The following is a 24,283-nucleotide window of genomic DNA, read 5'->3' on the forward strand; positions in this document are numbered from 1 at the left end:
CAGCCTCAATTCGTCAGGGCATGGACTCTACAAGGTGTCGAACGCAATCCACAGGGATGCTGGCCCACGTTGACTCCAATGCTTCCCACAGTTGTGTCAAGTTGGCTGGATGTCCTTTGGGTGGTGGACTATTGACACACAAAGCAAACTGTTTAGTGTGAAAAATCCAGCAGCGATGCAGTTCTTGACACAAACCGGTGCACCTGCCTGGCACCTACTACCATAACCCGTTCAAAAAGGCACTTCAATCTTGTCTTGCCCATTCACACTCTGAATGACACACATACACAATCCATGTCTCAATTGTATCAAGGCTTAGAGATTAGAGGTTGACCGATTAATCGGAATGGCCAATAAATTAGGGCCGATTTGAAGTTTTCATAACAATCGGAAATCGGTATTTTTGGATGCCGATTTGGCCGATTTACTTTTTTTTTTAAATTTAATTTAGACCTTTATTTAACTAGGCAAGTCAGTTAAGAACACATTCTTATTTTCAATGACGGCCTAGGAACAGTGGGTTAACTGCCTTGCTCAGGGGCAGAACTACAGATTTTTACCTTGTCAGCTCAGGGATTCAATCTTGCAACCTTACGGTTAACTAGTCCAACGCTCTAACCACCTGCTTTACATTGCACTCCACGAGGTTACGCAAATGCAGTAAGAAGCTAAGGTAAGTTGCTAGCTAGCATTAAACTTATCTTATAAAAAACAATCAATCAATCCTAATCACTAGTTAAACTAGTAATATCATCAACCATGTGTAGTTATCTAGCCTGTCCTGCGTTGCATATAATCGCTTAGGTACACGTTGCTCCAACCATAAACATCAATGCCTTTCTTAAAATCAATACACAACTATATATTTTTAAACCTGCATATTTAGTTAATATTGCCTGCTAACATGAATTTCTTTTAACTAGGGAAAATGTGTCACTTCTCTTGCAAACAGAGTCAGAGTATATGCAGCAGTTTGGGCCGCCTGGCTCGTTGCAAACTGTGAAGACTATTTCTTCCTAACAAAGACAGCCGACTTCGCCAAACGTGGGATGATTTAACAAAAGCCATTTGCGAAAAAAAGCACAATCGTTGCACGACTGTACCTAACCATAAACATCAATGCCTTTCTTAAAATCAGTACACAGAAGTATATATTTTTAAACCTGCATATTTAGCTAAAAGAAATCCAGGTTAGCAGGCAATATTAACCAGGTGAAATTGTGTCATTTTGCGTTCATTGCACACAGTCAGGGTATATGCAACACTTTGGGTAATTTGTCAGAATTTTACGTAATTATGACATAACGCTGAAGGTTGTGCAATGTAACGTTTTGTTTTCGAGATGATAGGTCATTAATATGGTCGAATCCGGAACCTAAGGCTCGTGTTTCTGTGTGTTATTATGTTATAATTAAGTCTATGATTTGATAGAGCAGTCTGACTGAGCGATGGTAGGCAGCAGCAGGCTCGTAAGCATTCATTCAAAATAGCACTTTTGTGCGTTTTGCCAGCAGCCCTTCGCAACGCATTGCGCTGTTTATGACTTCAAGCCTATCTACTCCTGAGATTAGGCTGGTGTAACCAATGTGAAATGGCTAGCTAGTTAGCCGGGTGCGCGCTAATAGCGTTTCAAACGTCACTCGCTCTGAGAGTTGGAGTAGTTTTTTCCCTTCCTCAACATGGGTAACGCTGCTTCGAGGGTGGCTGTTGTCGATGTGTTCCTGGTTCGAGCCCAGGTAGGAGCGAGGAGAGGGACGGAAGCTAAACTGTTACACTGGCAAGACTAAAGTGCCTATAAGAACATCCAATAGTCAAAGGTATATGAAATACAAATCGTATAGAGAGAAATAGTCCTATAATTCCTATAAAAACTACAACCTAAAACATTTTACCTGGGAATATTGAAGACTCATGTTAAAAGGAACCACCAGCTTTCATATGTTCTCATGTTCTGAGCAAGGAACTTAAATGTTAGCTTTCTTACATGGCACATATTGCACTTTTACTTCCTTCTCCAACACTTTGTTTTTGCACTATTTAAACCAAATTGAACATGTTTCATTATTTATTTGAGGCTAAATAGATTTTATTGATGTATTATATTAAGTTAAAATAAGTGTTCATTCAGTATTGTTGTAATTGTCATTATTACAAAAAAATATAGAATACATTTTTTTTATTTATTTTTTTTATTTATTTTTTAAATCGTCCGAATAATCGGCAGCGGGGTTTTTTTGGGCCTCCAATAATCGGCATCGAAAAATCATAATCGGTCGACCTCTATTAGAGATCCTTCTTTAACTTGTCTCCTCCCCTTCATCTACACTGATTGAAGTGGATTTAACAAGTGACATCAATAAGGGATCATAGCTGTCACCTGGATTCACCTAGTCGGACTATGTCATGGAAAGAGCAAGTGTTCCTAATGTTTTGTACACTCAGTGTACATGGTTACTTACAAACTCTGCAGGCTAACATTCCTAAAAAAAGACCATTCATTTATAAATTAATATGAATTCGGAGGGCTAAAATGATTCAATATTAAAGCATTGAACCTCTCATTAAAGGCTTCAGTCATACAAAAGTTATACTTAAATCCGAACTGGTTCTCTAGCAAATTAGTAAAAATGGCTCACCCTATGATTAAAAAGGGCCTTTTCCCATTTATTCAGATTACAACAGCTCACTTCTTTCAAAATGAAATAATCTCCAAAATAGGACTACTTTTAATACAAGCTGGCTGCAGTTTAATCCACCAGAAAAGCCAAAACAAATATACTAATTGATAAAAAAAACATTATCTTTGGAAAAATATATAATCTTTGTAAATTATATCATAATTAGGACTGGGGGAGTTGTCACACATGCAGCTAACAAAATATATATGGAAATGTCTGCTCTATCCAAAATTACAACTAACGGATTTCTGCAAATTATGGACTCCTCTTTAAATCTGCGTATTCCTCCAAAGCTCAGTTGTCCTGAGTCTGCACAACTCTGTCAGGACCTAGGATCAAGGGAGACACTCAAGTGTTTTAGTACTATATCTCTTGACACAATGATGAAAATAATCATGGCCTCTAAACCTTCAAGCTGCATACTGGACCCTATTCCAACTAAACTACTGAGAGCTGCTTCCTGTGCTTGGCCCTCCTATGTTGAACATAATAAACGGCTCTTTATCCACCGGATGTGTACCAAACTCACTAAAAGTGGCAGTAATAAAGCCTCTCTTGAAAAAGCCAAACCTTGACCCAGAAATTATAAAAAAGTATCGGCCTATATCGGATCTCCCATTCCTCTCAACATTTTTTGAAAAAGCTGTTGCGCAGCAACTCACTGCCTTCCTGAAGACAAACAATGTATACAAAATGCTTCAGTCTGGTTTTAGACCCCATCATAGCACTGAGACTGCACTTGTGAAGGTGGTAAATTACCTTTTAAAGGCGTCAGACCGAGGCTCTGCAGCTGTCCTCGTGCTCCTAGACCTTTGTGCTGCTTTTGATACCATCGATCACCACATTCTTTTGGAGAGATTGGAAACCCAAATTGGTCTACACGGACAAGTTCTGGCCTGGTTTAGATCTTATCTGTCGGAAAGATATCAGTTTGTCTCTGTGAATGGTTTGTCCTCTGACAAATCAACTGTAAATTTCGGTGTTCCTTAAGGTTCCGTTTTAGGACCACTATTGTTTTCACTATATATTTTACCTCTTGGGGATGTCATTCGAAAACATAATGTTAAATTTCACTGCTATGCGGATGACATACAGCTGTACATTTCAATGAAACATAGTGAAGCCCCAAAATTGTCCTCGCTGGAAGCCTGTGTTTCAGACATAAGGAAGTGGATGGCTGCAAACTTTCTACTTTTAAACTCGGCCAAAACAGAGATGCTTGTTCTAGGTCCCAAGAAACAAAGAGATCTTCTGTTGAATCTGACAATTCATCTTGATGGTTGTACAGTCGTCTCAAATAAAACTGAAGGACCTCGGCGTTACTCTGGACCCTGATCTCTCTTTTGACGAACATATCAAGATTGTTTCAAGGACAGCTTTTTTCCATCTGCGTAACATGGCAAAGATCAGACATTTTCTGTCCAAAATTGATGTAGAAAAATGTATCCATGCTTTTGTTACTTCTAGGTTAGACTACTGCAATGCTCTACTTTCCGGCTACCCAGATATAGCACTAAATAAACTTCAGTTAGTGCTAAATACGGCTGCTAGAATCCTGACTAGAACCAAAAAAATTTGATCATATTACTCCAGTGCTAGCCTCCCTACACTGGCTTCCTGTTAAGGCAAGGGCTGATTTCAAGGTTTTACTGCTAACCTACAAAGCACTACATGGGCTTGCTCCTACCTATCTTTCTGATTTGGTCCTGCCGTACATACCTACACGTACACTATGGTCACAAGACACAGGCCTCCTAATTGTCCCTAGAATTTCTAGGCAAACAGCTGTAGGCAGGGCTTTCTCCTATAGAGCTCCATTTTTATGGAATGGTCTGCCTACCCATGTGAGAGACGCGGACTCTGTCTCAACCTTTAAGTCTTTATTGAAGACTCATCTCTTCAGTAGGTCCTAGTGTAGTCTGGCCCAGGAGTGTGAAGGTGAATGGAAAGGCACAGGAGCAACGAACCGCCCTTGCTGTCTCTGACTAGCCGGTTCCCCTCTCCACTGGGATTCTCTGCCTCTAATCCTATCACAGGGGTCGAGTCGCTGGCTTACTGGTGCTCTTCCATGCCGTCCCTAGGAGGGGTGCGTCACTTGAGTGACTGACATGGTCGGCACCCCCCCTTGGGTTGTGCCGTGGTGGAGATCTTTGTGGGCTATACTCGGCCTTGTCTCAGGATGGTAAGTTGGTGGTTGAAGATATCCCTCTAGTGGTATGGGGGCTGTGCTTTGGCAAAGTGGGTGGGGTTATATCCTGCCTGTTTGGCCCTGTCCGGGGGAATCATCGGATGGGGGCACAGTGTCTCCTGACCCCTCCTGTATTTATGCTGCAGTAGTTTATGTGTCGGAGGGGTCTCTCTCTCTCATATATATATATATATATATATATATATAAAAAACACCTGTTAGGTATATGGATTATCATGGCAAAGGAGAAATGCTCACTAACAGGGATATAAACAAATTTGTGCACATAATTTGAGATAAAATAAGCTTTTTGTGCATTTGGGATATTTTATTTCAGCTCATGACCAACACTTTACATATTGTGTTTATATTTTAGGAGCACAATCACGCCTTGAAAAAGTAAAGATTCTAGCTTTAATCTCTCAAATATTTTTCATTGTGCTCCTAAATTTATTTGCGTGCGCCTACATTTTTCAAAATTGGCGCACAAAGGTCAGTGTAGAGCCCTGGGCAGCCTGAAATGCTGGTCAAACCTGCTGACAGCAGCAGCAAGCTCTTGGGTACTGAATAGAGGAGAAAGAGGCTGTCCACACATCTCCCCTATACACCCGCTTTCTAGTCAGCCTGATCAATCCCCGGCATATTCACTTTTCTGTCACTAACATTAAACCACTTAGAAATGTTGTTATCTAAAACCCATTCAGTTACAGCACTATAGTCCTGAAATGGTTGGTCTTTCCAAAGGTGGCCAAGCCCATTTGCACTGATACGAAAGTGCACCCTCACATTCTGCTAAACAGATAATTTATTGATTGGCACATATACATATCCAGCATAGTAAAATAGCATAGTAATTTAATTTTGTTCTCATTTCCATGATTGCATATAGGCTCTGTCAGTAACCAAAAACGTAGGAAATAACAAATAATCAAATCACACTGAAACAGAATGGAGCGATTGAATGTAACTAATACTGAGATCTAGGCCAACAGTGAGAAGAAGTGTTCCAAGCCTGATGAGACAGAAGAAGCCATGACGCTGCCTAGCTGGCTGGCTGATAGTGACACACTCACCTTTAGCAGAGGGAGGACAAGGAAGGCTCCGCCCCCACTGGCCTCAATGATGATGGCGACGAATTTTGGGTTGACGGCACAGAAGGAGCTGTCCCATGTGACCCGGGAGACGCGGATGTCATCATAGCACTGGTCGTTCTTCAGCGCCTGGCCAAAGACATGACGGAACTTACTCGCTCGTACCACTCGCCTGAACATATCTGCCATCAGAAGGAGAGACAGACAGGGAGAGATGTCAGACAGATGCTAGAACAGGGTTACTAAGGGCATAAAGTTAACAGTGTACTAAAGGCGACAGATAGTGATACAGTTTATGACAGACCTCTCAGTAGCTACTTTAAACACTTCAGCAGCACTAGTTCACATGTATTTGTTCATTACAAATGTATCTTTAGACCTCCTCTTATGAGTGTACATTATACTAAAAACAAACTGGTGTGGTCATTGTTCACTACCCAAACTGATGCTCAGTTGACGTGAAGCCACTCCAGCCAGAACACATATTAAAAGATTAATGGGACATTGCCATTGACTCATTAATGTCTCATAATGTACCCATCTCTGCCTCAAATGGTAGCGCAGGGCTAAGCTAAGCTGTCCCAAGCTCGATGGCAGAGCTGTCTCCCAGTCAGAAGAGGCAGACTTTGTAGATGACTACTTTTCTGTGCATCTGATCAAACAAGGTGCTGGCTGAGTTTGTGTGTATGAACTATGAAAATTAGATTTTTTTTAAACCATTATTTAACTAGGCAAGTTAGTTAAGAACAAATTCTTATTTTCAATGACAGCCTAGGAACAGTGGGTTAACTGCCTTGTTCAGGGGCAGAACAGGTTTTTACCTTGTCAGCTCGGGGATTCGATCTTGCAACCTTTCGGTTACTAGTCCAACGCTCTAACCACTAGGCTACCTGCCGCATTAGCCTAATAGCTATTTTGACAAACTTTCTTATTCATCTACTTAGCCAGCCTTTATTCACATTGCCCAAATGTTCAACTTTGGCAGGCTAAATGTTGGTGTAAGCTGGCCAAAACGGTCGACAAGAGAGCTCAGTTTAGCTAGCGTATTGCTCGGGTTTCCAAACAAAACAGATGATAGATTCCCATCACGCCTCACAGGGAGCAGGCTCCAATCAGAAGAGCTGACGCTACTGCAGGAAGAGCTTAATCAATTACAGTTTAGCATCAAAGGCTTCTGTGTCGGTCTCCCATAGCCCCTAACAGAAAGCAGTACATAGCCACAATACAGCACCGTAAAATCAAAAACCTTGACCTGGTGGATCCTCCTGAGGAGTGTGCAGTAGGCATTTTGCCAGTGTGCCACCCATGTAAAAACATGAACTATTGTTGGCATTTGGATTGAATAATTGTTGATCCTCCCACCATCCTTCATATGGAATGTTGTTTTTTGATGGGTGATGGTTTCCTGCAGACATAGCTTTGTTTCCTTAACAGGAAGTGGATGCAGAAGTTCTATCCTTCCTTTAGCCCATGCGCATGGCAGACTGTGATAATAGATGAGACTATAAGGAAAAGGACAGCACAAATGTCCGCCATCAGAGTCATTCTACTAGTATTATTAACTAGCGATTGGGGGGGGGCAACATGTTTTCAGCACTTTTATTTCAATTACATATCAAAACTCTTTCTCATGCCCTCTCTAGTCTCTCTGCAGCAGAAATATAGTGAGCAATATGTATGGAACATCAAATTGCAATACATATATAATTGTGAGAATCATAATACATATTGTATCGGCACATCATAGCGTGAGATCCCTGGCAATTCCCAGCACTAGTATTAACCCACATGCTGCTACCTTCAACATCTATTCAGAATGTTCACTGATGGCCTCGCAATCTTGTAAGGATAACTAGAATGTAGTGAATAGCCCATCAATTGACCCGATGTAAGCACTGGGTACAATCTGATAGTTTATTGTTGGGGCCTCCGAGCTACTATACAAGGAGCTGGTACATGTATCAATGGGCTGTCCTCGCTCTAGAGCTACGGTCTTACATTCTTCTGACTGAGCTCAACCAAGTCCATCTCCCAACTCATAAAGTACACTCAGGTCATGGGTTTGCATCTTTCTGAAGAAATGGGGCCAGTGACTGAAACATCTGCCTAGCAAATAATACACTATTTATTTATATTTCATATAAATCATATTAGCCTAAACATAGGCTAGCATCCATTTGTCCTGAAGACCCTTCTAGTCACACATCGATCCCTCTCGGAGCAGGAACTGCCATTAGCACAGCAAGACCCATCTCTCCTGGATCAAATATCCTCCTGGGTCAAAGCCTTGGGTACAGGACTATTTGACCACAGACTGCATCACTACAATTGCATCATGCAGCCAGAGAACGACATGCAGGGTTTGACAAACAGAACACGATGTTCCATTATTAGTTTCAGGCCTGATTATTCATTTTGGAGAGGCTCTCCTCTCACATACATGAACCGTCCAACAAGATGTGCTCCACGCGTCACATGCCAACTTTCCAGAGAGCAGGATGGCACATAAAGGACTAACTCTGGGGTAGCACCACTCCAACATACATACCAGCAGCCATATGACCCTTTGGTCTTCATCATCCTTTTAATTACTGAATAGTGTATCTCACAGTACTTCAATCCAAGACCGGGAATCACCATTCCATTTATCTTATCAAGTTACAGTTTGAAGCTGTACATCTAACTGGGGGTGGCAGGTAGCCTAGTGGTTAGAGCATTGGGCCAGTAACCGAAAGGTTTCTAGATCGAATCCCTAAGCTGACGAGGTAAAAATCTATCGTTCTGCCCCTGAACAAGGCAGTTAACCCACTGTTCCTAGGCTGTCATTGTGAATAAAGAATTTGTTCTTAACTGACTTGCCTAGTTAAATAATAAATAAAAATGGAAGGGTAATACATATGTTTTACTATATGTCACAGTTATGTCTGCCAGCCAGTTCTAGTGTCAAATATATTCTGCTGCTAAACAGAGGTGGATCATGTATTTTCTCACCCCTGATAGATAGACATCTATCTATCATCTATCTACGTCCAAACTGCAACTAAACCCATAGAAACAGATCATGATCAATTTATACGAGCAATGCAAAACATTTGCTAAAGTAAGCCCTAGGTATTGTGAGGTAGGCCATATGCCACTATTATGTAACAAAATGTATGCATTTGTGTTCAAAATGATGACAATTGTGGTCAGTAGGCCATATGCTTACTCTTTCCTGGCAAGAAAAGAGGTGCAGTAGACAGACTGATAACTCTAGTCTCAGATTGAACTGCGACAACACCACAGCGGCATCTATTATCAGTGTATGACCTACTAGACTGGATATCATTGGACACACAATTGACTGCCACAGACTACTGTATTTACATGCACTATTTTTGTGCAACGCTAGTGTGCGGGAAGCTAGAAGTTAAATAAAATTATATTTCAACTTACTGTACCGGTGGGCAGGAAAGTTGGTCATTATGAGGGGGGCAATTTGAGACAAAATATCTAAAGGATCCTATTATTAAACAGACTTCCAAACGTGGGTATTTTGTAGACCCACTTCCTATCGGCTTACCTCATGTCAAAACAAGTTATTCCTTTTTTGTCCACATATTATGGCGCATGTGCAGGACTTTTATTTTGACATGAGGTAATCAGGAGAAGAGGTGGTTCTACATCAGACCAGCTTTGGAAAGTCTGTTTAATAATATGATCCTTTAAATAGTTTGTATCAAATTCCCCCATCATAATGACCAACCCTCCTGCCCACTGTCAATGTAAGTTGAAATTGAGTTGTATTTAACGTCTGGCTTCACGCGGACTGTTTTTGTGCAACCCAATACAATTGAAATGAACGCAAGTGTATTTAAATACACCCGCGTTGTTAACAGCAGCTACCAGAGCATGTACCTAGCGATCTAAGCAACGTTAGCTAGCTATTATTGAATTAACTAGATGACTGGGTCCTGTAGGTTACTGTAATCTGTATGCTTCTGATTAATACAGGTGATTGGTCAAAGCAGAAGTTGAAGTACAGTGTAATAATAAACCAACAAATTTGACCATAGAGCATAGCTAGGCAGGCTACTCTTGATTCCATACGCTAAAGGTGGACAATAGCCATGCATTGTGTGGCTAGCAAAAATGCTAGCTACTTCCCTATGTGCAATTCATTAGTAATAATTTTCAAAGGCAGATCATCACCCAGGAGGATAAATGATAGGTTAACAAGACTTGCTAAAGCGATGTCTAATAAATGTATCGATAAAGACGCTCATGAATTTACTGTTTACTACTATCGGCTAGAATTTGGAGCATGATTGACACCGCCAGCGAGCTATTATAACAAAAGTGCATATTTTATCCATGGCTCTGGCTGTTACCATTCATTAACGGTGCACAGCCGGGTAGGTTAGCTAGCAGCAAGATGTTTACTCCAAATACAGACCGGTCTATTTTCCTTACCTCCTAAATCTATGCGAAATTTTCCGTGAACGCGAGGTAATCAATATGAACACATGAATATGGTAGTTTAGCCCTCGTCCGTTAGGATTTTCCCTTGTTACACTCGTTTAGCTGTTCGAGTATTCTTCTTTCCCTCCAGACTGCAATTCTGTGAACCGGAAGCAACGCCCTGTTCCATCCCCGCCTCTTACATACGAGGAATTTTAGGATAACAATTGTCTTATTTATATGATAAAGATACCCTTTTATTTTATTTTTTTTCTCCAGTGAAAATTATTAAGTGAGTCTATGAAAGCATCACTAACACTGTCATAAGTAGGCTTATAATAATAATGTTTAGTGCGCCTGTAAGTGGTGATTCTGAGAATGGCAAAGCAGGCAGCTCCACAATATTTAAAAGAAAAATATTTCTCCCAGTTTACCACATTTCCCAGATGTTTGCGCCTGGTCAATGTACATTTGTTAAATAGAATCCCACAGTGGAGGCGTTATAATACCCATAGGGGATTTTAGAAACACTTAAAATAAGGGCTGTGTTTCGTGTGTAGGCTTACCCTGGTGTGATGTTTTGCTAACCATGTAAATCTCTCTCCCTGACAAGATGACGTTTATCAATATATTCGTCTCTATTTACTCTAAGATTCGAAAATGCTAATTAGCATCAAAGTAGACATCATGCAAAACTTTAAATCCCTGCAAGCTCCTGCACGTCACCTGTAGCTGATATCTTTGCCAGCAGGTAATGTGTCAATTTAAAACTTGCACAAGACAGTTCACAGAATTTTAGCATTTCATTTTTGGGGGGTAAATACAGGTGAATATATTGATAAAAGTAATCTTGTCCTAGAGAAACAATACTCAGTTATCAGATGTCACACCAAGGTAAGCCAACACGAAACACAGACCTATTTTAAGTGTTTCTAAAATCCCCTATGGGAAAAATGAATGGTGGAAAAACAATTGGAACCATTTCCCTGTTTGACCTCTAGGTTTTATGACTCATACTGTGGTACTCTATTACATTTACATTTTAGTCATTTAGCACACGCTCTTATGCGGAGTAACTTACAGTAGTGAGTACATACATTCTGTGTACTTTTTTTCATTCTGGTCCCAAATGGGAATCAAACCCACAACCCTAGTGTTGCAAGCGTCATGCTCTACGAACTGATCCACACGGGACACAGGACTGTTCTATCCACAGTACGACTGAACCCAAAGGCCTGACTAACACATTCTCATGCGTACAGTACGCACTATAGTTACAAAGGACAAGTATGACTCATTGACTTGCAAGCGGTGCTCAAAACCAGACTGCAATCTGACAGCAATAGCTTTTTTACAACTCAAGTTCCTCACATGGCTGTGTGTGTGCGTTTGTGTGTGTGAGAGAAAGAGACACACACACAGATGGGAGGGAGGAAGGAAGTAAGGGAGGGATGGAGGGAGGAAGGAAAGAAAGAAAGAAAGAAAGAAAGAAAGAAAGAAAGAAAGAAAGAAAGAAAGAAAGAAAGAAAGAAAGAAAAAAGAAGGGAGGGAGGGAGACATAGATAAAGAGACAGCCAGAGAGAGTATTTGATCCAAAGCACTTTATTACCTTTTTTGGGTTCAGGCTTTGTCTCTGGTGATTTTTCAGCAGGCTTCTTAGTGACATCGAAGGCCTTCTTCATCTGTGATACTTTCAGGCTCTGGCCCAGGTCCACGGCCCCGTCAATGGACTTGGACATGAGGGGTTCTGTCCGCTCTGCGTGCCTGATCATGGACTTGGCCGTGAGGCATTCTGTCTGGTCTGCATGCCTGATCATGGACTTGGCCATGAGGGGTTCTGTCTGGTCTGCATGCCTGATCATGGACTTGGCCATGAGGGGTTCTGTCTGGTCTGCATGCCTCATCATGGACTTGGCCATGAGGGGTTCTGTCTGGTCTGCGTGCCTGATCATGGACTTGGCCGTGAGGCGTTCTGTCTGGTCTGCATGCCTGATCATGGACTTGGCCATGAGGGGTTCTGTCCGCTCTGCGTGCCTGATCATGGACTTGGCCATGAGGGGTTCTGTCCGCTCTGCGTGCCTGATCATGGACTTGGCCATGAGGAGTTCTGTCTGGTCTGCATGCCTGATCATGGACTTGGCCATGAGGGGTTCTGTCTGGTCTGCGTGCCTGATCATGGACTTGGCCATGAGGGGTTCTGTTTGGTCTGCGTGCCTGATCATGGACTTGGCCATGAGGGGTTCTGTCTGGTCTGCGTGCCTGATTCTCTGGTACATCTGGTTGGTCTCCTTTATGAGCTCAGCCACAGGCCTGTATGTCTCAGTTTCAAGCTCAGCCACAGACTCACGATCGGTAGGCTCACCAAGACCACTATGGATTCTGTGGTCACCAAGGTTCTTCCAACGGACATCTGTGCTGACCGTGTCAGGTTGGGGTTTAGGGTCATCATCTTCATATTCCATTTTTTCACACAAAGCCAACTCTCGTATCTCCTCATCATCTGAAGGCCAAGCTATGTCCTCTGAGTTTGGAACTGTTTCTAATGGAACAAATGGCTTATGGGGCTTTGTGGGTACAGGAGGTGGTGGGCCTTTGAGTTTAGCCTGCTTTTCCAAAAAAGTTCGTCCGTCCAACATGTCAAGTTGTTTTGGTTTCTCCTCTTCCGCAGCAAGTTTCACCATTCTTGCCCAAGCATCAAAATCTATGATATTTCTATACTTTTCCTCTCTAGTTGGTGCCCTTTGTTGTTGTGAAAAATCATCCATGGAATCAAAATGATCTGGCGTGTACATGTTGGATGGTACAGTGTAAGAAGAACCTGTGTCATCCCATAACACACACATATCCCGAGAAGCTGTGTCGCAAGCATTTCCTTTGCTGACTTGATGTGGTTGTCTCCTCTTCTTCTTTTCCTCTTTGTGGTGATAATCATCACCTCTTTTCTGTTCATCCATAGAGCATGTTTTTGTAGCTGGAATCTTAAAGGGATTTTGGGGCTTTTTTGGGACATGTGGAGGAGGCCCCTTCGGTTTAGGCCTCTTTACTGGAACAGAAGGATCTATAGAGGCCCCTGTTGTTCTGTCCTCTGGCTGGGTGAAATCCATACTGTTGTGTTGTTTTGGCACTGTGCTCACCATCTCCCTCTCAGGCAGAAGGTGAGTGATGGGTGGTGGGGTGGTGACATGAGTGTAACAGACAGGCTCTCTCTCCCTCTGCATGGGAACAACCTGTCTCTGCCCATCACTACCCTCTAGCTTTGGCACAGAGAGAGGAGGGGAGGGAATCACATTGCATTGTTCTAATGAGTCATCAGCTAAATGTTGATGGTTGGTGATGGAGGTGCATGTGTCAGGGGAAGAGGATACTGGTTTTGCTTTTCCAGTATAAGTTGTAGTTTGCTGTTGTAAGGAGACACTTCCATCATTGCTCTCTACATTATCAAACTTTTTTACACCTATTTGTGAATGAATAGATTTCCCTCTTTTGTCTGTACCTTTGGCGTTTGGCCTTGGTGGAGGCTGAGGAGGATGTGGTGGTTTTAGATTTCCTTGGACACCTGTTGAAGATGACATGTGTAGTTCAGGTTCACACTGGTTTGACTCACATGGCCCAATCCTGTTGTCTTTGACACAGTCTCTTTTTACTTCCCTTCTCTGTGTGTCTTTCACCTGTGGATGCTCATCTGGGGCTGTGGCCTTCTGCTCTTTCTCAGTTTGTGAACCACTCTTAACTGGATCTGTCTTTTCCCAGCATTTGCCCGGCTTCATTTTTGTGTTGAGCGCAATTAATGCTTCTGTTTTCTCATCAAGTTCTTCCTCTATATTCAATAGGACCAAATCCTCATGAGTGCAGTTTTTATCATCATAGAATGTATTATTTATATCAGTTGACTTGGAATTGGCATGAGTTGATTCAATACTCAAGAGGTCTGGTTCTTTGCCTTGAATGCCCGTTTTGAGATCACAAACTGCAGTAATTCCAGACTCATTCTCCGAAATAGCTTTGACAGCTTTAGTTCGTTCAGCCTTCTTTGGGGGACACCCGATGCCTGCCGGTTCAGCCAAATGTGGATCTGCTCTTTCCGAACAGTCTGCTGGTGAACGTGAGGTTTGTGCCTCGCAACCACTGCTGCCTTTACAGGAAAGAACACAATAAGTGTTTACAGTGCTGCTTGTATCCTCATCCCATGTTACTTGTGTTTTGCTTGTTTCGGTGCCCAAAGATGAGGCTGTCTGTGATTCCTGCTGTTTCTTTCCGCTAAGAAGTCTGTCCTCACTGAGCCTCAGATCATCCACAGCAGAATAAACGTTCCTCTGTGGGTCAGAAGGCAACATTGGAAGGTCTTGAGGTTTATCCACACCAGCGGCAGAAGTCGTATCCTCCTCCACTATTCTTTTTACAGAAGGCTGTTTCTTTTCCTTCTCTTTGTCCCTGCTATCAGCGATCGCGCTGCTCACATCACACGATAACCACGATTCATCCTTCTCCAGGAGTACGAAGTCCTCCTTGGTAGGTTCTGAGCTCAAGTCCTCTGTGTTAGACCTATCTGTCATATCCTCTGTATCTGAGTCTCTGTGCCCACCACCAGCAGGGCATTTACTCATCACTTGTTCTTCCATTGTAGCTCCTGTCCCAGTATTCACCCTTTTCTTATTATCTGCAGCTTTCTTCTGTGTTTTAGGCTCTGAGCACTGTGTGCTCCTCTCAGAGTTCAGGATACATTCTGGCATATCTGTACTATGTGTGACAGCCCTGTCTTCTCTGTCCCCTCCCTCGTTCCCTCCCCCCACGGTCAAAGGGCTCTGTTCTTCGCCAAGAGCGGGGCTCATTGGCTCCTTAATGAGGGTGTCTGTTAGGGCAGGGGTCGCAGTGAGCTCATCGTCCCCCTGCTCAGTGGCCAGGCTGCTGCTGACAATCAGTTGCTCTGCTATCCCATAGCTCCCAGTCCCAGCGCTACGACAACCGCTGCCCTGTTCACTGGGCTCCAACTGTGCCTCAAGGCCCTCTTCTCCCCCCTGCTTCGACTGCTCTCCTCCATTGTAGGCATTAAGACTCCTTCCTTTTCCAACCCTTTGACCTTTGACCTTTTCCAACCCTTTGTTCAGTTTCTGACCCATTCGTTGTTGTTCTTTTTCTTCTCTATAGGAGGAGAGAGATACACGTCAAGACACAGCTGTGGTCAAGGAACGACTCAGAGTGAACAGTAGCATGCTGCTTGCGTATCTCTTAATTTGACATAAGGCCTTGTGCCAAGCCTCTCCCTGTCTGACTCACTCACCCCGTACCTCTCTCTCACTTTCCATATTTCTGTATATAAATAGAAGATAGGAATAAAATAAATTACCCCCCCCCCCCTCCAGTGAACTATTTCTATCCCTCCTCATTCTGTCCTGCTGGAATGTTGTGGCGCTATAATTAAAGTGGCTCTCACTGCTGCCGGTGAGTCACAGGCCAGGGCAACTGGGATAATAGATCAGTCACCAGCCTGGTGCCAAGGTCACACACTGAGGGCTGTTTGGAACATGAACAGAACAAAACTGATGTCCATTTCCCATTGAAAATTAATCAGTAAGGGATGCTGAGATATCATATCTTCAGTAAGAGCATGATCTAAGCGCACTCTTAGAATATTACAGTAAGACATTAGACAGAATTAAACCAATCAATTGTTTATGATTGTTATGACAATGAGGACTAGGGAAAGGCCAGCTGGAAAACAGATCAGAGTCACAAGGGTTTTGACTTTGGAACAGGATTGTCAGTCTGGGAACTGATCAGGACAGAGTTTTACGACTGACGTGATGGATGGTCGAGGGTAGATTATTTCAGAGGAACAAAGCTCAACAGGCATTAAAATGGCATGCTGTTTCTTAGTAGTTCTAGGTTACAAACAAAAATACAAATTATTATGTCCTCAACTGACCATCACACTAAGGTCGGTTTATTGTCTGAAGTAAACACTTGTCATTTATACCATGGCAAAACTTGAAATGTGCATAGGCCTATTAAACGTGACAGCCCACTGTGTGTCATCACAGTAACTGGCAACCTGGCGCTATGACACAGAAATGTGACACCCTGCCCTTAACAGCATATGTAGCAATACATTTTCTATGTTCATAGGGTGTTGATTTAGTAGACTACAACATGGACAGTGACTAAACATAAACTCTCCAAAAAAATAAACATCCTCTCACTGTCAACTGTGTTTATTTTCAGCAAACTTAACATGTGTAAATATTTGTATGAACATAAGATTCAATAACTGAGACATAAACTGAACAAGTTCCACAGACGTGACTTACAGAAATTGAATAATGCGTCCCTGAACAAAGGGGGGTCAAAATCAAAAGTAACAGTCAGTATCTGGTGTGGCCACCAGCTGCATTAAGTACTGTAGTGCATCTCCTCCTCATGGACTGCACCAGATTTGCCAGTTCTTTTTTTTAAACATTTATTTAACTAGGCAAGTCAGTTCAGAACAAATTCTTATTTTCAATCTTGGACTAGGAACAGTGGGTTGGTTAACTGCCATGTTCAGGGGCAGAACGACAGATTTTACCTCGTCAGCTCGGGGATTTGGTCTTGCAACCTTTCGGTTACTAATCCAACACTCTAACCACTAGGCTACCTGCCGCCCCTATGAGATGTTACCCCACTCTTCTACCAAGGCACATGCAAGTTCCCAGAAATTTCTGGGGGGAATGGCCCTAGCCCTCACCATCCGATCCAACAGGTCCCAGACGTGCTCAATGGGATTGAGATCCGGGCTCTTCGCTGGCCATGGCAGAACACTGACATTCCTGTCTTGCAGGAAATCAAACACAGAACGAGCAGTATGACTGGTGGCATTGTCATGCTGGAGGGTCATGTCAGGATGAGCCTGCAGGAAGGGTACCACATGAGGGAGGAGGATGTCTTCCCTGTAACGCACAGCGTTGAGATTGCCTGCAATGACAACAAGCTCAGTCCGATGATGCTGTGACACACTGTCCCAGACCATGACGGACCCTCCACCTCCAAATCGATCCTGCTCCAGAGTACAGGCCTCAGTGTAACGCTCATTCCTTTGATGATAAACACGAATCCGACCATCACCCCTGGTGAGACAAAACCGTGACTCGTCAGTGAAGAGCACTTAATGCCAGTCCTGTCTGGTCCAGCAACGGTGGGTTTGTTCCCATATGCAACGTTGTTGCCGGTGATGTCTGGTGAGGACCTGCCTTACAACAGGCCTACAAGCCCTCAGTCCAGCCTCTCTCAGCCTGTTGCGGACAGTCTGAGCACTGAGGGAGAGATTGTGCGTTCCTGGTGTAACTCGGGAAGTTGTTGTTGCCATCCTATACCTGTCCCGCAGGTGTGGTGTTCGGATGTACCAATCCTGTGCAGGTGTTGTTACATGTGGTCTGCCACGTTGTCCAGCTGTCCGTCCTGTCTCCCTGTAGCACTGTCTTAGGCATCTCACAGTACGAACATTGCAATTTATTGCCCTGGCCACATCTGCAATCCTCATGCCTCCTTGCAGCATGCCTAAGGCACATTCACACAGATGAGCAGGGACCCTGTGCATCTTTCTTTTGGTGTTTTTCAGAGTCAGTAGAAACGCCTCTTTAGTGTCCTAAGTTTTCATAACTGTTACCTTAATTTCCTACCGTCTGTAAGCTGTTAGTGTCTTAACGACCGTTCCACAGGTGCATGTTCATTGTTTATCATTCATTGAACAAGCATGGGAAACAGTGTTTAACCCTTCACAATGAAGATCTGTGAAGTTATTTGGATTTTTACAAATTACCTTTCAACGACAGGGTCTCGAAAAAGGGACGTTTCTAATGGTTTATAATGGAAGGAAACCAAAAACGAAGACACCCTATAGCCTTTAATTCCATGTCCATGTTCCAGGCTCTGTTTGATTCCGCAGGGTGAAGTGATTGAGGACAGACAGGTCACTGAACCTCTTGACCCTGCATCACTAATCCTTCAGGTATCTTCAGGTATTTCAGGCTTAAGTGGTGCTGAGAGCCACCTATATATTAAACACTATTCCAGTAAGCCCCCCAGGCAATATCAGTTATACTGCATTAAACCCAGGCCTGCAGTGATCAATGTTTTAATAATGGTAGAATTTGCTATGAAATCAGTTTTTGCGTTTGATTTAGGCTCAGCTGTTAAGTGAAGTAAGTGATCTAAACAGGTCTGACAACTTTTAACCTTCACCTATCTAAGTAACTGCCCAGTGTTTCCAGATTTCTATGAAATAAGAACTTATAATTACTTACAATGAGTGAAATAGTTTTCCTTAAAAGAAAAAAGTAATTAAGAATGTTAAAGCTGCAATATTTAACTTTTTGTGCGACCCAACCAAATTCACATATTCTCATTTAAAACAAGTCTAAAAAGTGGTAGATCTGTTCTATGTGCGCCATTTCTATGCTTCTCGTTCTTAAGTTTCGTTTTTGCGTCTTTTGCTTTTGGTTTTGTACACCAGCTTCAAACAGCTGAAAATATATTTTTGATTATGGAAAATATATTTCACAGCGGTTTAGATGGTACAATGATTCTCTACACTTTACTTGCTTGTTTTGTCACAAACTGAAATTAGGAAAACTATTCAAATCTTTGCAACCAGGAAATGGTGGAGTGCCTCCTGCCTAGTGCACCTTCAAAAAGCAGCTTTTCTGTGTTGTGGAATGGTGTGGGCGTACCCAAACAACAGAATAGTGTGGGAGTATACTGGTCATTAAAAATGTTCACGCAAGTAGTCCACTGATTGGACAGCTCATCCTCCTCAGAGAGATTATATATTCTATGAGGAAATAGCAAATCATTTTTTTTTTTTTGACAGCCTGTTTGAGGTTGGGTTTTTAGTGTTTTTACTTGTCCTATACTAAATAAGTGCCTATTATGATGCACCATTCAAAATAGCGAATAAGAGAACACATACCTTTGTGGCCAACTTCAGAACAGCCCATCGAGGTGCAAACATGGAGTTGAATATAGCTCTGAATCATCACAGCCATGGACAGAGTGGATGGTTGAGTGTGTCGATACCTTCACCCAGGAGTTACATCATGACATAAATAACTGAGGCACATGCACCAAATTGACTGACACGTGGATGCTAAAATGTGTCCGTCACTCAGAATATCATCCAATAATATGCTGCTCTGGTCCCAGAGAATTGAGACTAACATTGCTCTTCTCATCTGTTTAACCCAAACCCAGGTTCAGTATTAACACATCACCTGATACATTCCACCAAATACACAATTTTGTCTAATAAAAAGGTCAACACTGAACACACATACTACTTAACCTACGCATAGTCTACGTCTTATGTTACAGCATTTGCTTCCTGTCATCTGAGGTGCAGAGCGGGGTTAGGGAAGCACTCACCTGTCTGAGTTGTGAAAGCGGCAGGCCTGCGGGCCTGTCTGTCTAGAATATTGCCCTGAAGGACTACAGAGTATTTTTGTTGGAGGGATCCTTCTTCCACTGTCACCAGTCTCCCATTCTCCTCCCTGCCCATCCCGTGACATCACAATGACCTAATTTGACTAAGTCAATAAATACACCAATGGTCTGTGTGCATGTATTTGCAATACAAGTGTTACATGATGGATTGTCTCCTCTCCGTTCAGTATGATCCAATACAGGCCAGAAAAGAGAGGAAATGATTTATTTTCATGATACACATTGACTGGACATCCTTAACAAAATGTAAAAAAATAAGGAAAAAAAGGGCATCACACAACACAGCCAGTGCAAACAATAAGTCCCAGCTTAAAAAATAAAAAGTTACAAAAAAAAAAATCACTCAAGTTGATTATGTATGTTTTAGGCGGTTTCACTCATTCATGCCTTATATGCAAAAACATCTTATTGTAAGGGGTGAACATCAAGGAAAGATGACAACTTGTACTCTTGACATGAACTGCTGTAAGTAGTATCCCCCTCTTCCTATGTCTCCATATCCAGCTTTCTCCATTTCTCTCAAAGCATTGACCAGTTAAAGGATTGTCAGTAAGGGCAGGTGAACCCTAAGATGCCTGGCAATGTAGATAAGACTTGGTTCTGTGCCTATTTGTCCAAATAAACCCCTCAGACTTTGGTTTCAATAATAGATCACCCTAGCAACTGATGAGCTTGTCAAGCATATGCACGTGTGGGAGTGAGAGCTTGTGTGTGAACATGTGTACGTTGTGGGTTTGTGTAAGCCAATAAGTCACTTACAAGGGGCAACAGGATTATTATTTTGGGGGCAGAGGGCAAATGGCCTTTCCATTCACAATGACTCTGCAAAGCCTGCGATGCAGCGAGGCCAGCCAGAGCTAAGGCCAGGGTTAAGCCTGCAATGTAGCTAGGCCAGCCAGAGCTAAGGCCAGGGTTAAGCCTGCAATGTAGCTAGGCCAGCCAGAGCCAAGGCCAGGGTTAAGCCTGCAATGTAGCTAGGCCAGCCAGAGCTAAGGCCAGGGTTAAGCCTGCAATGTAGCTAGGCCAGCCAGAGCTAAGGCCAGGGTTAAGCCTGCAATGTAGCTAGGCCAGCCAGAGCTAAGGCCAGGGTTAAGCCTGCAATGTAGCTAGGCCAGCCAGAGCTAAGGCCAGGGTTAAGCCTGCAATGTAGCTAGGCCAGCCAGAGCTAAGGCCAGGGTTAAGGCACTTATGTAGAAATATAAAACACTCAAAAACAAATGATGCAAACAATCAAACCTAGTGCAGTAGCTTTAAGCATAGCATCAGTGGTGATGGAGCATTCGGTGAAGACGCTCATTTTGACAGCATTTAAATCCACCACATAGCCTGTTCACTGCTATGAGCATGGCCTAAAACTGAGCACAACTGGCTAACTAAACATAACTTCTATAATAATTTCATCATAACCCCATCACAGTATCATGAAATAAAAAGTTGAACTTTCAAGATCAAATTCCACTCTTTATAATATTATAGGATATTCTGTAAACTTTTATAACCCATTATGTCATAAATTACATCAAGCTTATAACAGCCACATGAAGGTAGTATAACAGTAGGCTTGAATAAAGCGCACCAAATGATCACGCCTAAATGGTGACCACACTAACCACAAGTGGTAGACTAGGCTGAACTGGATTAAAAGTGAAGGGACAGGGGTCAGTTTGGGACAAATCCCTATTCCATTCAAATAATTGTATTACCTCTAAGGGAATCTTTTTGATCATTGAAAACCCACCAGTGAACACAGGGAAATTCATCCAGTGCAATAACTCAAAAGCCACAAGGGCTGCGTTCAAACAAGTAACCCAATTCTGATCTCTTTTTTACTAATTGGTCAAAAGAATTAGCTCTCAAATATATCTGATGTGATTGGTCAAAAGACCAATAAGTGAGAAAAATATATATAATTCTGAACTGGGCTGCCTGTCTAAACACAGCCAGTGTTCACTGACCACAGAACCCAAGCCATTATTGTGACTTGAACCTAAATTAATTGCAAATTGCTTTGACCAGTACCTCGGCGTAACAAACACTAACAAAAGTTACTAATGTAACACATGCCGCGATATTCAGCTGATTAAGAGCGATTTTCACTTTCTTTGTTATCCCAACTCAAGAGCAATCCAGTCTACATGATGTATAGTATAGGCCATTGCATCAGTGACAATGACGTATAGTTCAAGGAGTAACAGTTATTTTGCACTCATTCACAGACACCTTTCCCATCACACTCATAATACAACCATGGTGGTAATAAAATCTAGATATTTGCATGCGCCTGCACACACACTGCCATCACACATTATCCTTGCACACTCAAGATGCCAAATGCAGCAGTTATAACAGACAAAACAACTTCAAAGCATAATAACACCCGTGTGGCAAATTAAGCTTAGGCTGGCCACAAAGAACTCAACCAACTGCATAATAGATTATATAATTAAAACATGTACAAATAAATACTCTAAATCATAAATAAGGAAGATAAATTAATGTTACATTGGTGATACAACATGTGGGATGATGGCAGTGGCCCCAGTCATACTGTACTGTGGCTCTACAACAGCTTTGGAAGTTGCTCATGTCTGCTGTAAACAAAACAATTCCTAGTGGCTAGTGAAATTCTCTCTACAGACTGCCACAGAAACCAGAATTGTAATCCCTTTCTAAGCAACTATAGATAATAGTCTGTTCCGACGCCTCAGCTTGTTTTTGTCCCAACTTCCTAGTTTGGCTGATAGCATTGCCATACGAATGGAAAAGGCTGAGAAAAGCTGCTTCCTTCTTTCTGCCACAAACAGCTCCAGCTAAATCACATTAGGCTTTGCTGTAGCCATCATAGACACTGCTGGGACACTCCCAGGTCTGGCACTAAATGGGAGAGCAAAAACAAGCAATTCAAACAGTCGTTCTGCTTCAATGTATAGCAACGACTCAGTGGCCACTTCATAGTACCAGGTTTGTGCCTGGGCCTTCAGAGTGTCAAAGGTGTTGTCTTGTGTAGCTTATGCAGATCAACAGATTAGTATTTTTTAGCAGTACAAAGAAAGGTAGTCTAATGTTACTCTGTCGCTGTGGGCAATAGACAGTTGAATAAAGCCGGTTAACAAAGCCTCTACATCTACAGTACCACAAAGGTGTGAACAAGAAGGGGAGGAGAGTATGTACTAGCATGTTGATGCCAAAACTAAACAGCCAGAAAATCAACCTACTGTATTTGATTGCCTTTTGGGAGGATGCAGGGACGATGGATAAAGGCATGGTGTCAGACACATTATGGCTTTGACTACAGCTGGTCTACGAGGGGGGCAGCAGTGGATTATCAGTGCTACAGTAGATTAATGGAGTGTTGTAAAATCCAGTCCCAAAACCATTTGAACTCTTTCAGTTGCCCACAAATCCTATCAAACATGATGAGTTCTTAATCAGATCATTGAAGTACTGTACCTATTAACATTGCACAGAAGTGGTGAAAGTTCAGCTGTGGCTAAACTAAACCAAACCAAAGTGTATATGCTCCCTCTAAACTACCTCAAAGAAACAGAAATGAATCCAGAAGAGAATTTCAATATTTTTTCTGTTTCTTCCCATCATCCATAGCATGTGTGATAAGTCCAGTCAGTCTACTGCTCTGCTCCCCATGAGGAAGCTCTAGTTGTGACAATGAGGACAGCTTGCGTAACACTAGACCGTTATGAATGGACTTTTGACCACTTCAAGACATTATTACATTAAGTACCTCAATAGAGGAGGGTTGGCTGAGCCAGTCATTGAGGAGAGAGGCAAGGCAACAAAAACAGTATTGGACCAAAATAGTCTTGAGATGCTTGTGTTCTGACTGAGGTACCCTGCTTTGCTTGAAGAGGCAGGAAGCTGCTCATATGATGAAGTTGTTCGGTGACACAAAAACAGCTTGTAACAAGGGAGGAATATACAGAAAATGAGGATTCAATCTTCAACAGTCAGTCTGCTCAGGGGCACGAGATGCTCAGGGGCACGAGATGCTCAGGGGCACGAGATGCTCAGGGGCACATGAGATGCTAAGGGAAACAGACGCTGAATGAATCAAAACAGAGGCTTAGTTGCACACATTCATTGAGTTCTTTCGAGTGGCTCTTCTCCAATAGCGTCTCTTATTTGGATTGATAAACAGACAGTACATATACACTGACTGTACGAAACATTAGGAACACCTGCTCTTTCCATGACAGACTGACCAGCTGAAAGCTATGATCCCTTATTGATGTCACCTGTTAAATCCACTTCACTCAGTGTAGATGAAGGGGAGGAGACAGGTTAAAGAAGGATTTTTAAGCCTTGAGACAATTGAGACATGGATTGTGTATGTGTGCCATTCAGAGGGTGAATGGGCAAGACAAAAGATTCCCCTAAAAATAAAAAGGTTTGGCTTT

The 24,283-nt window shown here is 42.5% G+C and overlaps 1 protein-coding gene across 2 annotated transcripts in view; it reads right to left on the reverse strand.

The window, feature by feature from the left end:
* LOC115149178 (coronin-1C-A) overlaps nt 1–15,139 on the reverse strand; it is a 35,801-nt gene extending 20,662 nt beyond the window's left edge. Inside the window, exons 1-2 of one of the 2 annotated variants that reach the window (XM_029691785.1) lie at nt 12,007–15,139; nt 5,940–6,139 (exon numbers count right to left, since the gene is read on the reverse strand). In XM_029691785.1, coding sequence (XP_029547645.1) covers nt 5,940–6,139; nt 12,007–15,127 — 3,321 coding nt within the window. In that variant the 5' untranslated portion in view covers nt 15,128–15,139. Of the gene's footprint in view, nt 1–5,939; nt 6,140–10,409; nt 10,585–12,006 lie in introns of those variants that run through there. The other variant, XM_029691786.1, reaches the window with a different exon arrangement.
* Between the last annotated feature and the right edge of the window lie 9,144 nt (nt 15,140–24,283).

The sequence above is a fragment of the Salmo trutta genome, chromosome 15, assembly GCF_901001165.1.
Source record: "Salmo trutta chromosome 15, fSalTru1.1, whole genome shotgun sequence".
NCBI lineage: Eukaryota > Metazoa > Chordata > Actinopteri > Salmoniformes > Salmonidae > Salmo > Salmo trutta.